The following is a 15,283-nucleotide window of genomic DNA, read 5'->3' as shown; positions in this document are numbered from 1 at the left end:
TTCTTGATTGGTGTTCTAATCAACCTGTCTGCCTTAATTGTTTCCAGAAAGTTCCTGATTGTTCTGGAACCTTCCTTGTTACCTTACCCAGGGAAAAGGGACCTACTTAACCTGGGGCTAATATATCTGCCTTCTGTCACTCTCCTGTAGCCATCTGGCCCGACCCTGTCACACTAGTTAATAAATCTGTTTCTCCATCACTGCCAATTTTAAAATCAAGATTGGATGTTTTTCTTTCTGCTCTAGGAATTATTTTGGGGAAGTTCCCTGGCCTGTATTGTAGTCAGATTAGATTATCAGAATGGTCCCTTCTGGCCTTGGAATCTATTACTAAGAGAGATGGAAGGCTCATCCATGAGTAAATTATAGGAGTCTTTGGTTTGAGAAACTAACAATAGTTGGAAAATTCTTGACTCAAGCATCAGAGAGCTTTCCGTTCCTGGGAATTGTGTGTCTTAAGCTTTAGTTTAATAATGCTCCCCAGACAAATGTCTCACCTTTGGGATCACGCTATTGACTCTCGTTGCCTTTAGCTCCTGAGAGGAAGCAAAGGTTTGGAATATGCATAAAGGTCATAGAAGAGCCATATAATTTAGTTTGTTCTCCCCAGATAGTTAAAAGGGCAGAAAAAGAGAGAAGTTGTTAAGAAAATATTTTCAAGGCATATTTTAATGTCTGTGCATTTTACAGTGGAGATATCGCTATGTGCCTGCAAGTCAATGGGCTGCTCCTTGTTTCTCTCCTTTGAGAATAATCCACAACTGTCTGCACTGACAGTGTGCTTGGCCTGGATCTTAGTGATAGGATGGCTCACTGCGGAATAAAGACTTTGCTGCTATTTGCTGTTTAGGTGAAAATCTGGGACATCCCCAGACATTTACTAACAAGGAACATCACCAGTGCGAGGAAGGAGCTTCTGGGTCATGCTCGAAGGGTGGGACTCATTGAATGGCATCCTACGGCCAGCAACATTCTCTTCAGTACTGGTTATGATTATCAGGTGAGTCAGCTTTGCTCTGTGGGACCAGACCCTCCTCTCTGACCTGCTGTAGGGCAGAATGTGTGGCTCAGGCCCAGGGGAGGGACCCAGAGGGTGCATCTGCAGGGAGAGGGTGCCCATACTTGCTTTGTTTCTTCACATTCAGTTTTGTTTGTACTCCTACATATAATTGCTTTCTGTAACAGGCCATTGTATGAGGAGAGCCCTCCTGGAGTCAGCGCTACCCTACTGTGTGGGTCACCCCCACCTGGGACAAAGGATGTAGAGGCTGGGTTTGTACAGATACCTGTGCTGCTGGTCCTGGTTGCAGGGGCAAAAGTTGGGGTTCCCCAAGCAGAGTGGGCTCACCCCAGCCCTCTCGGGGTGAGGGAGTATTCTGGCTCTTGGGCGTTCCAGCCAGTCTCTCTATCAGAAGAGCAGGGCAGACAAGGAAATGTTTTCCCCAGGACAGCCATCTTATAGTTGTAAGCTGGGGCAAAGCATGCTGGGAAATAAGGGGAGTATATAAACACTAGCTTTTCAAGAGATGGAGAGACCGGGAGGCAGGCAGACTGCGTTGCAGGTCTGGTGTAGGGCAGAGAATGGAAATTCCAAGTCATGGCAGATTTCAAGATTTTGAAATTTGTTTTAATTTCAGTTAAGAACAAAACCTGGAAGATTTGAAATATTTCACAAAAGAAAATTCAGAAAAAAATGTTTTCAGATTGATCAGAACGTTTTGTGTCAATTTCAACTTTTTTATTTATGTTCTAATATAACACAATATAATTATAACATCATTACATTGTTGAGAAAGGAAAATGGAAATGTTTCATTCTGAAGATGTCAAAACAGGACATTGCAATGTCATCTGAACTTTTTTCCCCCTTTTTTTCTCCAAACCAAAACTTTTGGCTAAATCAACCCACTTTTGCAAAGTGTTTTGATATCGACAGAACACAGTCCTGTCCGAGTTCCTCCGGCAGCCCGAAAGTGAAGTCACTTTTTGTGTTCTGGCTGCTGCTTTGTATGCCTTTGAGTAGAGGTGGCTTTGAAGTGGTTTGTGTAACCTGTGGGACTGCAGGCCCTGGCTGTGGTTTTAATTAGATACCATGGGCAGAGGGACATGGGTACAAGCTCCAAAAAGGAGCCTTTTGAACTTTCCCGACTTTCAGTGACCCTCTCCTTTCCTCTAAGGGTCTGTCCACACTGCAGTCAGAGAGTTGACTGATGCTCCTGTAGCCATACCTCCATGGGCGATGGACACATGGTTCCAGCATTTGGGGAGACTGGCCTGAGTGCCGGAAGCTCACTGGTGCCTGGACCGTGGCCCCTCCTCCCAGAGGCCCCGCTCCCACTCAGCCCCCTCCCGCAAGGCCCTCCTGCCTGCTGCTCGCCTCGTCCCTCTTCTCCTCCACCCCCTGCCCCCTGAGGCCTCCACCGCCTGCCGATTCCATCCACCACCACCCCCGAGACCCCATCGCCCGCTGAGTCCCCCCTCTTCCCCCCGAGACCCCATCTCCATCCGCTGCCCATTGAGTCCCTCCTCCCCTCCCCCAAGACCCCACCACCTGCCAAGTCCTTCCACCCACCCACCAAACCCCCCCCCACCTACCGCTTGCCAAGTCTCTCCTCTCCTCCACCCCCTCTGCCGTGCCCCCCCTGCCCACTGCTCGCCTACTCCCTCCACCCACCCTGAGACTCCACCGCGAGCCGCTCGGGGGAGGACGCCCTGGGGGTGGGGGAGGGAGGGTGGAGGAGAGGAAGGATTTGGGAGTCAGCAAGTGCTGTGGCAAGTGGGGGGCCCTAAGGAGGGTGGAAGAGGGGAGAGACAGCAAATGGCGAGTGGCAGGGGTCTCTTGGGGGAGGAGAGGAGGGACTCAGCAAGAAGCTGCAAACGGTGGGGACCTTGGGGGAGGGATGGAGCAGGGACAGGGAGGGGTGGAGCGTGGGTGGGGCCACAGAGGGAAACCGGGGGGGCCTCGGGAGCAGAGTGCAGGCAGGGCCACCACAGCCCAGGCATCCGCATACTCAAAGGCGGCAGGTTGGCAGCTGCGCTGCAGGGTAGGCTTACCCACAGCAGTACGGACTTCGCACCGGCCAGCCACTCAAGTACAAGTCCTGGGCGGCCTTGTCCAGCCTGCATTGCTATGGCATCACAGCCCTAGGCACTCGCACTAGCTCCATCAAAACTAGTGGGGGGCATGTCACCCCTCTGATTGCAGTGCAGAAGACCCTCGAGGAGTCACAACCCGCATAACATTCACTTCCCTATCGTCTGGTTGTACGTTTAGTTTTAGTTAATGTTAATGGCTGCTGTTCATTCTACCTGTTTCCCCCTGCAACAGTTCCCCATGCAATAAAAAGTCCCCTGGAAATGAGCATGTCAGCTCTTTGAGGTGGAGAGCGTGTCTCTGACACGCTGCTCTAAGGTACTAAGCATGCTCTTGCAGGCCATAGACAAACAGTTAGTGATCATAATAATTATATGGGTAAAGAAGGGTGCGAGTTCACTGGGGCACACTGTTCCAGCACTTCACTCCCATCTCTCCAGGGGAGCAGTCATTTGGCGTGCAGTGTTGTACTTGCTGACTGTCAAATGGGCTGGTTTGAGGGAAAGGTGCTGAAAATTTGTTTCTTTGCCTCAGATAATGATCTGGAACCTCGACACAAAGGAGCCCGTAATTCAAAATCCGGTGAAGACAATCAGCTGTCATAAGGACGTGATCCTCTCCATGTCATTCAACACAGACGGCAGCCTGTTAGCCACTGCCTGCCGGGACAGGAAGATACGGCTCATTGACCCGCGGTCAGGAGCAGTCCTACAGGTATACAGGCTTAAATAGCTTGATCCACAGTGAGTCTGACTGTAAGGGCTCTTTCTTCTTCGAGTGCTTGTTCATGTCGATTCCAATCAGCTGTGTGTGTGCGCGCATGCACAGTAGCCGGAAGATTTTTCCCACAGTACCATCGGTTGGGTCAGCGCCCCCAGGAGTCGAGACCTTCATGGCGCCTAACATAGAGCCCTGCCGACCTGCCACCCCCTCAGTTCCTTCTTACCACCAATGACGGTAGGCTGGAACTTCCTGTAGCCCTTGCTTAGCAAGCGCGTTCAACTCCAGTTGTTTGTACGTAGTTTATCTTCGGAGTTAGTGATTAGAGTCGTCGTGGGGTCCCCACCCCTGTTCTGACTCCCCGGAGCCGTGGTATGCCGCCGTCCCTGGGGTTTAAAAGCTGTGTGTTCTGCTTGAAGCGCGTGCCAAAGAGCGATCCACACTCCTCGTGTTTATGGTGCCTAGGGGAGGGTCACCAAAAGGATCGCTGTAAGATCTGCCACGAGTTCCGCCCTAGAACTCTTAAAGAAAGGGAGCAGCGGCTAAAAGTGATCCTCATGGAGGCAGCTCTACACCCCCATTCGGACCCGGGCTCAGGGGACCCGCTCTGAAAATGTCCTTGTCAACGCGGAGTGCCCCGGCGCCGTCATTGAGTTCGGTGCCGAGAAAGGACTCGTCCCGGGATGCTCGGCACCGGCACGGCACCTCCCGAGGCCCAGCAGAGAGCAGGCACTGCTCTCACTCGCCGATGCCTCAGAAGAAAAAGAAGCCGGACAGTCGGTCACCTCTGGCTAAATCTAAGGTAGGGAGACCCCAGGCGGGCCACAGCCCGAGATTCCCCATTAGAGCTGCTTCGTCTCCTGCCCAGCCGAGGCAGTTGAGTCAGGCCCCCCCCACGTTCACTGGTCCCTACGGGCCAGCAGCTGCCGCTTCCTTCAATGCTGGAAGCTTTTGAAGCTGCTCGGGATCTGCTGCACCTTATGGCGCCGTTCTCATCCCCTAGGAGGGAGGAACCTCCGGCGCTGGCGATCTCACCCCGCCCCCAGGTGCAGTCGAGGGAAGCCGGCAATGATATCCAGGCATTCCCCCTCTCCACGTCCTTCGACATCGGCCCACTCGGACAGAGAGCCTAGTCACTCCCCAAGCTCTCGACGCTCAATGCACTGAAGCTCGGCTCCTCCGTGGTCTTCAGTCTTGGAAACCTCTGAGTCGGAGTCTGACTCCTACCACTCTCGGGGGAGTAGGAGATGACAATCGAGGTCAAGGTGAGCCAGGCGAAAGCTCCAGACGTGGTTCGGCACCGGCTCCACCGGCGGTTGACTGCCCCGGCCCTGACAGGTGCTCCATCGGCACTGACGTTCCCCTGACTGTCGCGGGACCCCTTGGGAGCTGATGGCAGGGAGCATCTGCTGCTTATAGGGGCTTCCTCTGCCTCGTCTCCGTCCGAGGCATTGGTGGGCGCAGTCATAGCCGTGGCGCTGGAGGACAACAGTTGCTGCGAAGGGTCTGGGCATTAAGGCTGAAGAGGTGGTCAAGGAGGCTGATCCCAAGGTGGATACCCTCGCTCCCTCAGGTCCTTCTCCTGTTTCCCTACCACTTACTAAAACTATTGTGGACACCACCAAGATCCTGTGGCAGACCCCAGCTTCCTTACCACCCACTGCCAAGTGCAACGAGAGGCGTTATTTCGTGCTCTCCAAGGGGTACGAACATTTGTACTCCCACCCACCTCCCAACTCTCTTGTAATGAACGCTGCTAATCAGTGTGAACAGCAGGGTTTCCAGGGGCCCTCCCCTAAAAACAGGGAGGCTAAGTGACTCGACCTTTTTGGGAGAAAAGTCTACTCTACAGGGGGTCTGCAGCTCCGTAGCTCAAACCAGCAGGCCATCGTCAGCAGGTACTCTTATAACACCTGTGCAGCGATGGCCAAATTTGTGGAGCTCCTCCCTTCAGACTCCTGAGTCAAGTTCTCGGCCTTGGTGGAGGAGGGAAAACTAGCCTCCCAGGCTTCCCTCCAGGCCACATTGGACGGTGAGGATGCCGCCACTAGGGTCATGGCTGCTGGGGTGGCCATGAGAAGGGGCTCCTGGCCCCAAGTATCGGGGCTCCCTTACGAGGTCCAGCAAACTATTCAGGACCTCCCATTTGAGAGTGTGACTCTTTTCTCTGAAAAGACAGACAAGAGGCTTCATAGCCTGAAAGACTCATGAGCCACCCTCCGGTCTTTGGCCCTGCACACTCCTACCACACTTTAGGTTGCAACCTCCTCTGAGGTTCTATCAGCAGAACCGCCAGGAAGGTTCCCAGAGGAGGAAAAGGAGTGGCAGGAAAAGACAACACCCATCCTCAGGCCAGGGCTCTGGCCAATCCAAACCACCTTCTGGCCTGAAACAGGCCTTTTGAAGGTGGTCGAGGACAGGCGCACCAGATCTCCAACTGGATCCACCCCACCTTACCTTCTCATCCCGACTGTCCCCTTTCTACTGTGCATGGTCCTGTATCACCTCGGACTGCTGGGTGCTCCACAGTAGAGCGGGGTTACTCCATCCAATTCTGTGCCCTCCCGGCCTTCCACCCTCCTTCCCCGTCCCTCTTCAGGGACCCTTCTCACGAACAGGTCAGGTTCATCAGAGCCACCTTCGACAACCTGAGTCTCCTTCTAAACGAAGCAAAATTGACTCTGTCTCCCGTCCAGAGGTTAGAGTTTATAGGGGCAGTACTGGACTCGACCCAAGACAGGGCGTACCTGCCGGAAGTGAGGTTTCAGGCCATGACCGATACCATTTGAGGCCTCGGACAGTTTCCCACCACCACAGCGAGAAACTGCCTGAAGCTTCTCGGACACACGGCTGCCTGTACCTACATGGTGCAGCATGCCAGACTCAGGCTTCGACCTCTTCCGTCATGGGTTGCGTCAGTATATCACCTAGCCCAGGACAGCTTGGACAGGATTTTGACCCTGCGTTGCAAGATCCTCGACTTCCTCCTGTGGTGGCCCGACCCTCAGGAAGTCTGCTCAGGGGTCCCCTTCGCCACGCTGCAGCCATCTCTGTCGCTAGTGAAGCACACATCAGACTTGGGCTGGGGAGCACATCTGGGAGACCGCAGGACTCAAGGCCTCTGGTCTCAGGCGGATCTAGGTCTCCACCTCAATGTCAGAGAGCTGAAAGCGGTGTGCCTGGCATGCCAGACCTTCTGGGCATACTTAACGGGACAACGTGTATCAGTCAGGATGGACAATACAACAGCAATGTTCTATACGAACAAACGGGGGGTGCACGCTCCTCTCCCCTGTGCCAGGAAGCCCTCATGCTGTGGGACTTCTGTGTAGAACATTCAATACACTTGCAAGCGTCGCACCTCCCCGGGGTGCAGAACGAGCTGGCGGGCCACCTCAGCAAGTCGTTTCACAGCCACAAGCGGTCCCTTCGCCCGGATGTCGCGATTTCAGTCTTCCAGAGGTGGGGCTTTCCCCAGACCTCTTCGCCACGCAACATAACAGGAAGAGCCAGCAGTTCTGCTCCTTCCAGAATCACAGCGCGGACGCATTCCTCCTCCCATGGGGAGGCTGTCTCCTATACACCTTTCCACCCATCCCGCCGGTTCACAAGGTGCTCCTCAAGATCCGGAGAGAACGAGCTCAGGTCGTATTGATAGCACCAGCCTGGCCCCGCCAGCACTGGTGCACGTCTCTCCTAGACATGTCAGTGGAAGCCCCTCTCACCCTGCCGCTCTTCCCGGACCTTCTGACACAAGATCAGTGTCGTCTTCAACATCCGAACCTTGAGACGCTTCACCTCACTGCGTGGAAGCTCCCTAGTTGAACCCAATGGAGCTTTCCTGTACAGACCAGGTTAGACAGGTCCTCCTTGGCAGCAGAAAACCCTCTACGAGAGCCACCTACCTTGCCAAGCAGAAGAGATTTTCAACCTGGTCAGTGCAGCGCCATTTGTCCCCGACGCTAGCCTCAGTGCCGCTCATTCTGGGCTACCTCCTCCATCTGCAGCAGCGGGGCTTTCGTTGTCATCAATAAGGGTGCCACTTAGCAGCCATCTCGGCCTTCCGCCTGGGTGCGGAGGGCCGCTCTGTGTTTGCTAACTCTATGGTCAGCCGGTTCTTAAAAGGGCTCGACAGGCTATACTGTAATGTGCATCAGCCTGTCCCTGCCTGGGACCTCAATCTGGTCTTTTCTAGGCTCATGGGACCCCCCTTTGAACCTTTAAAGACATGCACCCTGCTCTCCCTCTCTTACAAGGTGACGTTCCTGGTAGCGATAACCTCGGCCAGGAGCGTGTCTGAGCTCAGGGCCCTGGTGTCCGACCTTCCCGACGCCGTGTTCTGTAAGGACAAGGTGCAGCTCAGGCCTCATCCTGTTTTCCTCCCGAAGGTTGTGTCACAGTTTCACATCAACCAGGACATCTTTCTCCTGGTATTCCACCCTAAGCCACTTTCCAGCGGCAGGGAGCAGAGGCTCCATTCTCTGGATGTCCGCAGGGCGCTACCCTTTTACGTCGAGAGAACAAAGCCGTTCAGAAAATCGGTCCAGTTATTCATGTCAGTGGCGGACAGAATGAAAGGACTGCCTGTGTCATCACAAGGCATTTCGTCATGGATCACGTCCTGTGTTTGTGAGCGCTACAACCTGGCAGGGGTTCCTGCACCTCCGATCTCTGCACACTCCACCAGGGCATAGGCTTCATCAACAGCGTTCATGGCTCAGGTTCCCACTCAGGAAATCTGTAGGGCAGCGACGCGGTCCTCCATCCACACTTTCGCCACGCGCTATGCGATTACCCAGCAGGCCAGAGACGACGTGGCCTTCAGAAAAGTGCTTCGATCAGTGGAAGACTCCGACCCCATCTCCTGAACTTGGGCTTGTGAGTCCCCTGATTGGAATCAACATGAACAAGCACGTGAAGAAGAAAAAACGGTTACTCACTTCTCGTAACTGTTGTTCTTCAAGATGTGTTGTTCGTGGCCATTCCAATACCCACCCTCCTGCCCCTCTGTCGGAGTAGCCGGCAAGAAAGAACTGAGGGGGTGGTGGGTCAGCAGGGCTCTATATTGAGTGCCATGAAGGCTTCAGGGGGCACCAGACCGGCCCGACGGAGGCTGCTAGGGGAAAAATCTACTGGCTACCCTGCATGTGTGCGAGCGCACACCTGATTGGAATGGACACGAACGACACATCTCGAAGACCAACAGATACGAGAAGGTGAGTCACCGTTTTTTCTCTTCCGCACTGATGTATTCAGGTGGGGATGGCTGCTTCTGTGGGCAGCATTGCACAAGGGGCCAGGTGGAGGCAGGATATGTGACTTGGGCAGATGTGGGGAATTCTGGAGCGGATTATTCAGCGTGCTCCGTCTGAGCCCCAGTCCAGCGCCCTGGTGTTCCAGAGCGGCCGGGCTAAACCCTCCAGTTAAACTGGAGTTCGTCTGTGGAGCCGTGCATGCCAGCCGGAGCGTAGCCCTGTCCATCTGTGAGGAAGAGGGGCAAATTTTTTCAAAAGAGATTAAATTGGAAATGTTTCCATGATGTGTCCCAACGTGGTGCTGCAAGTTCCTCCAGCAGAGGCCTGGATGAAACGGAGCCTGCTTCCAAGAGGAAATCAATTGGATACTGTTGCTCTAATCTCTAGCAGCCATTTCTCAGCCTCTCTCAACACAGCTTGGTGTGACTTGCTCGTCTTGACAGCCTGGCATGTGAAGTAACGTCGTGCTGCCTTACAGCAGCACTCCTTCCCCACTGGCAGAATAAACCTGGAAACCGCAACAGAAACAGAGTGACTGGGGCGAAATGCTGCTCTCCTCTGTGAGCTCGCACATCGCAGGGCCGTGCTTTGTTAGAACGGATCTCATGGTGCCTGTCAAGGGTCTCCAGCAGTAGATCTCCCTCTGCGTGCTAACAGCTACTGGCTGCCACCCAGGAGAGGCAAACAGCACTGTGCTCGGTATCTGAATTTACATCCTGAATTCACTGCTTTACAGCCGTCTACTTCTCAGAAGGGAAAACAAAGATTTCCGTTCTCCTATGCACCCCTGCCTCATCCCCTCACCTGACTGGTCCCCGTAACACCTCATGCCACTCTTGCCTGTCTGCCTTTCTTATGCTCACCCCAACCTCCTGCTTCTTGCCCACCTCATCCCCTCACTCCCCCGTGAAATTCACCATGTTTGGGTTAGTTTCCCACCTAGACACTATGGTGCGTGGTGTCCTGGGAATAGATGGCAAGGGATCCAGGTCTGTGTTGTCCTCTTGCCAGTGTCTGTTTGAATAGTCCTCTCTGACTCTGTGGGGGAGATTGCAGGGCCACGCTCTGCAAGTACACAAAAGCTTCTACATTAAACCCCATAACTAGCCGCAGCCTACGTAACATTTCCGCTGGCAGGGTGGCAGTATTCTGGCATGTGGCTCCTGCAAGCTGCAGCCGCTAGAGGGCCCCACGGTCTCCCTCTTATGCACTCCAACGCAGTGTAAAGCTGATCGCTGGGCTTTTCACAAAGGCCCCAGGGGAGCTGGGCCTCTTGCTGCCCTCTGTGCCACACTGCTGCCATGGCTGCAGCAGGGCAAGCAGCCCAGCCCTGTACGACTAGGGTTGCCAACTTTTTAATTGCAGAAAACTGAACGCCCTTGCCCTGCCCCCTGCCCCACCCCTTCCCCAAGGCCCCACCCCTTCTCCAAGGCCTGCCCCCCGCTCACTCCATCCCCCTCCCTCTGTAGCTTACTTTCCCCCATACTCGCTCATTTTCACCGGGCTGGGGTAGGGGGTTGGGGTGCAGGAGGGGTTTGGAGTGTGGGGCTGAGTGGTTTGGAGTGTGGGAGGGGGCTCTGGGCTGGGGAAGGTGATTGGGGTGTGGGAGGGGGTGAAGGCTCTGGGGTGGGGCTGGGGATGAAGGGCCTGGAGTGCAGGAGGGAGCTCCCAGGTAGAGCCAAGGGGTTCAGAGTATGGGAGAGGGCTCAGGGATGGGGCAGGGTGTTGGGGCGCAGAAGGAGGTTCAGGGTGTGGGCTCCAGGCGGTGCTGACCTCAGGCAGCTCCTGGGAAGTGGCGACATGTCCCTCCAGCTCCTGGGCGGCCAGGGGGTTCCATGTGCCACCAGCCCCCGCAGGCGCCACCCACACAGCTCCCATTGGCTGCAGTTCCTGGCCAATGGGAGCTCTGGAGCCAGCAATCAGGGTGGTGCCCTGGAGCAGGGGGCGGACAGCACGTGGAGCCCCCCTGGCTGCACCTCTGCTTAGGAGCCGGAGGGACATGGCTGTTTCCCAGGAGCTGGGCACGGAGCCTGCTAGCACTGTGGCCAACCAGACTTTTAGCATCCTGATCAGCTGTGCTGACGGGAGCTGCCAGGATCCCTTTTCGACCGGGAGTTCCGGTTGAAAACCAGACACCTGGCAACCCTACGTGCGACCTGCACTCCCGTTGCTGCAGCGGGGCAAGCAACCCAGCCCCATGTGACCTGCGCTGCCGTTGCTGGCAGATGTGCAGTGAGATCCTCATTCGGTGGGGCTTCAGGAGAAGGGGGCAGTTCATGCCTTTTCTGCTCAGCAAACTCAAATAAGCTTTGGACAGCAATGAGAAAAAAAAGGTCTCCCCATGCCTGGATTTCCCATGTGACCATGACAGTAATGTGCTGTGTGTCTCCTTACAGGAAGCCAGCTGCAAGTCTCACAGAGTGAATAAAGTTTTGTTTCTAGGAAACATGAAAAAGCTGCTCTCTACTGGAACATCCCGCTGGAATAGCCGGCAAATTGCACTATGGGAGCAGGTGAGTCAGAGCCAGCAATCCCGCCATAGACTGCCCAGTTTTCCTCACCAGTTGGGATTCCTCATTACTTTCACTTTAACCCTTGTGCCTGCCAAATACCCAAGAATTAATTTGTAGCTAAGTTCCAAGCTGGTCTGTCAAGCTAAAAACTCGTAGGTGGATCCTGGCTTTTGTGTATAAAATGTTATTAAATAGAAACTAATCGGTGAAGAAGCAAGGCGGGCTGAGAGCATGGCAATAATGCAAACAGAAATGGAAGCAATCTTCTAGCATTGGAAGGGGTGCCTCGTATGGGAGGGAGCAGTTTCAAAGGAGCTATGGGCCGGCAGCAGGCGGACGGGAGCAGCATGTCCATACTCCAGACCTGCAATAAGAAGTGTAAAGAGTCTTCTGCGTATCTCTCCCTCCGTGGCCATGGGCCCGCTCAGAACTGCCCTCCCTCCCACAGATCCAGTGGGAGCAGCAGTGAGACTCAGGGTCAGATGCTCTAGGGCATTTTCAGGCATGGCACGAAGGTTCTGAGAGCGGCTGTTTCTCTCTCCTTTGACATGCCCAGGATGATCTTTCTCTGCCTTTAGTTGAGGAGGATCTGGATGGCTCCTCCGGGCTGCTGTTCCCGTTCTATGACTCTGACACTCACATGCTGTATGTGGTGAGCAAGGTAAGTGCTTTTTCTCTGAATTAACGTCAACGCCACCGACTCTGTTCCCAACTACACTGCTTTTATGCCATTGGCTTCAGTGGAGTTACTCCCGATTTACACTGGCTTGAGTGAGATGAGAATCACGCCATTAGGCTTTAACTGAAGGTCCCCAATGAAGCAATAAGACACTTATTGGATAATAGACAGATACTAACTGTGAATCAGGTCTTCAGTATTAACTGCGAAATCACGTATTGCCAGGACATCCCACAGTCTTTGCCAAAGATGAGCAAAAAAGTAGCAGGCAAAGACTTCCCTTGCACTCACTAGAAGTGAGGCTGAAAAGATGGGATTTCACTCTGCTCTTAAAAGCCTTTGGGGCTCACTTGTCCAAGTATGGATCACACATTGCTGTGCATTGTCTAGTCTGGTACGCATTTGGGGTCCACAGGTTCTCCTGTTTGGCTCATTATATGACAGGCAGAAAAAAGTGCTTTCGTGTGTTGATCTGAAAGTTCCCAAAGACCTGATGTGACTAGCTCTTTAATCCTTACCCCATGGCCCTGATCCTGCGCAAACAAGCCTAACACTAACACTAGGCACATGAGCTAGCTGCCTTTGTGGGAGTGAAGTCCAGCATGCTCAGGAGTACTTGCCATGTCAGGGCCCAGGTGAGCAAAGGTCTGTCAGCTTCTGTCCCCTCTCTTTGTAGGGCCTGAAAATCAAATAATAGAGATACGTCTAGCCCCAAACTGAGCTGCACCCCCATGTAGTGGGCTGCCCAGGGCAGAGGCACTGCTGAACACCTAAAATCCAGAATCATAGACATGTAGGGCTGGAAGGGACCTCAAGAAGTCATCGAGTCCAGCCCCTATGCTGAGGCAGGACCAAATATACCTAGGCCATCCCTGACAGGTGTTTTGTCCAACGTGTTCGTAGAAACCTCCAATGAGGGGGATTCCACAACCTCCCTTGGAAGCCTGTTCCAGAGCTTCACTATCCTTAGAGTTAGCAAGTTTTTCCTAATATCGAACCAAAATCTCCCTTGCTGCAGATTAAGCCCATTACTTCTTGTCCTACCTTCAATGGACATGGAGAACAATTAATCAGTCTTCTTTATAACCGCCTTTAACATGTTTGAAGGCTGTGATCAGGTCCTGCCTCAGTCTTTTGCAAGACTAATCATGTCCAGTTTCTTTAACCTTTCCTTATAGGTCAGGTTTTCTAAACGGTTGAGCATTTTTGTTTCTCTCCTCTGGACTCTGGCAACTCAGAGTTTAACAGTTTACTCCAGCTGAGGCCCCACTAGTGCCCCATAGAGGTGGACCGTTACCTCCTGGTATCTTACTTATGACATTCCTGTTAATGCCCCCTGGAATATTAGCCTTTTTCACAACTGCATCACATTGTTGACTCATATTCAATTTGTGATCCACTGTAACCCCCGGATCCTTTTCAGCAATAGCCATTGTTCACCATCTAGCCAGTTATTCCCCATTTTGCAGTTGTGCTTTTGATTTCCCTTCCTAGGTGTCGTACTATAAATCAATGATACACCTTCACCTGGAATACTGGCTTCCATTTTGGTCACTCTCTGACTAAAAGGACATAACAGAAATAAAAGGGGTTCAGAGACCAGTGGAGGAAAAATGTTAGAGGCCAGGAAAATACTTTTATATGGAAGGAGACTGGAAAGATTGGGACGGTTTAGTTTAGAGAGGAAACAAATACAAGGTAATATGATAGCGCTTTAAAAGACCAATGGGCGTTAGAGAAGGTAAACCAGGTGACCACCTTGGGCTCCCCCTCTCCTGCAGGGGCTAAGCAATGCCTTGTGTTCTCTCTTGTCATCTCTAGGGAGATGGGAACATACGATACTATGAGATAAGCTCTGAGAAGCCGCATCTGAACTACCTGATGGAATACCGCTCCCATCTACCACAGAAAGGAATCGGTGAGTTTTTATCATGTAGGTCTCATCTCACTAGGGGCCCAATCCCACACCCTGAGGGAATCCAGTGGGAGTGTAGGACTGGCCCAAAATACCGTGGGTTTTGGTGAGAAGACAGGGGGCCCAGTTCTGCTCTCACTCAGTGTTACACTGTTGTAAATCACAGATCCATAGACTCCTAAAACCAAAAGGGATTGTTATGATCCTCTAATCTGATCCCCACCAGAACCCAGCCAGAAAACCTTGCCCAGTGAGCCCTGCAGTCGTCCCTGTCCCTCCCCTCCCACCCACAGGAGCTCCCAGCTGAGCTAGAGCGGATCTTTTAGAAAGTCACCCAGTCTTGATATAAAGACTGCAAATGATGGAAAATCCCCCATATCGTTGGGAAACTGCTTCAGTGGCTATTTACCCCTGCTGTTAAAATGTGCATCTTATTCCTAGTTTGAACTTTGCTGACTTTGCTTCCAGTCTGGGATCTCCTTTTGCTTTTGCCTGCTACACTAAAGAGCTCTCCAGTATCAGCCATCTTCTCCTCAAGCAGGGACTTACAGACAGTGTTTAAATAGTCTTTTAACCATCTTTTCGATAGGCTAATTAGATTGAACTGATGCCTCTAATGGAAAGCTTGGTTCCCAGTCCTCAGATTATTCCTATGGCTCTTCCCTAAATCTTCCTCAATTTTAAATCTGGGGCAACGGTATCCCCAGTGATGTGTACAGAAGTAACAGCACTGCCCTATTGCTACATGATATTCCCCTGTTACCATGTCTCAGGACTACATTAGCTTTCTAGGCCACATCCTGGCACTTGGAGCACGTGTTCAGTTGGTTTCCAGCATGACCCCTAAGTTCTTTTCAGCATCACTGCTTTCCCGTCCATCTGACTTTGTTCCTAGGTGTAAGACCTTGCTTTTGGTTATATTAAGACACAGTTTACTGCAAGCCAGGTTGGTTTGTAGAACTGCCCTCTCCTTACCGTTATTTACCATTCCACCAATTGTGTCATCTGTAAATTTTACCTGCAAGGATTTTATAACTTCTTCCGGATCATTGTTTAAAATAGTGAATAGAATTGGGCTGAGAACTCATCCCTGTGGAGCCCCACTGGA

General features: G+C 52.7%; 1 protein-coding gene across 3 annotated transcripts in view; it reads left to right on the top strand.

The window, feature by feature from the left end:
• Window positions 1-15,283, top strand: part of CORO2A (coronin 2A) — a 103,489-nt gene that overhangs the window by 63,647 nt on the left and 24,559 nt on the right. For all 3 annotated transcript variants that reach the window (XM_037902362.2, XM_043547635.1, XM_027820403.3), the window contains 5 exons: window positions 851-1,000; window positions 3,628-3,807; window positions 11,465-11,581; window positions 12,138-12,242; window positions 14,082-14,178. In XM_037902362.2, coding sequence (XP_037758290.1) covers window positions 851-1,000; window positions 3,628-3,807; window positions 11,465-11,581; window positions 12,138-12,242; window positions 14,082-14,178 — 649 coding nt within the window. The remainder of the gene's footprint in view (window positions 1-850; window positions 1,001-3,627; window positions 3,808-11,464; window positions 11,582-12,137; window positions 12,243-14,081; window positions 14,179-15,283) is intronic.

This window comes from Chelonia mydas, chromosome 5, assembly GCF_015237465.2.
Source record: "Chelonia mydas isolate rCheMyd1 chromosome 5, rCheMyd1.pri.v2, whole genome shotgun sequence".
NCBI lineage: Eukaryota > Metazoa > Chordata > Testudines > Cheloniidae > Chelonia > Chelonia mydas.
Note: the sequence above shows the minus strand (reverse complement) of the source record. Positions and strands in the feature narration are given on the sequence as shown.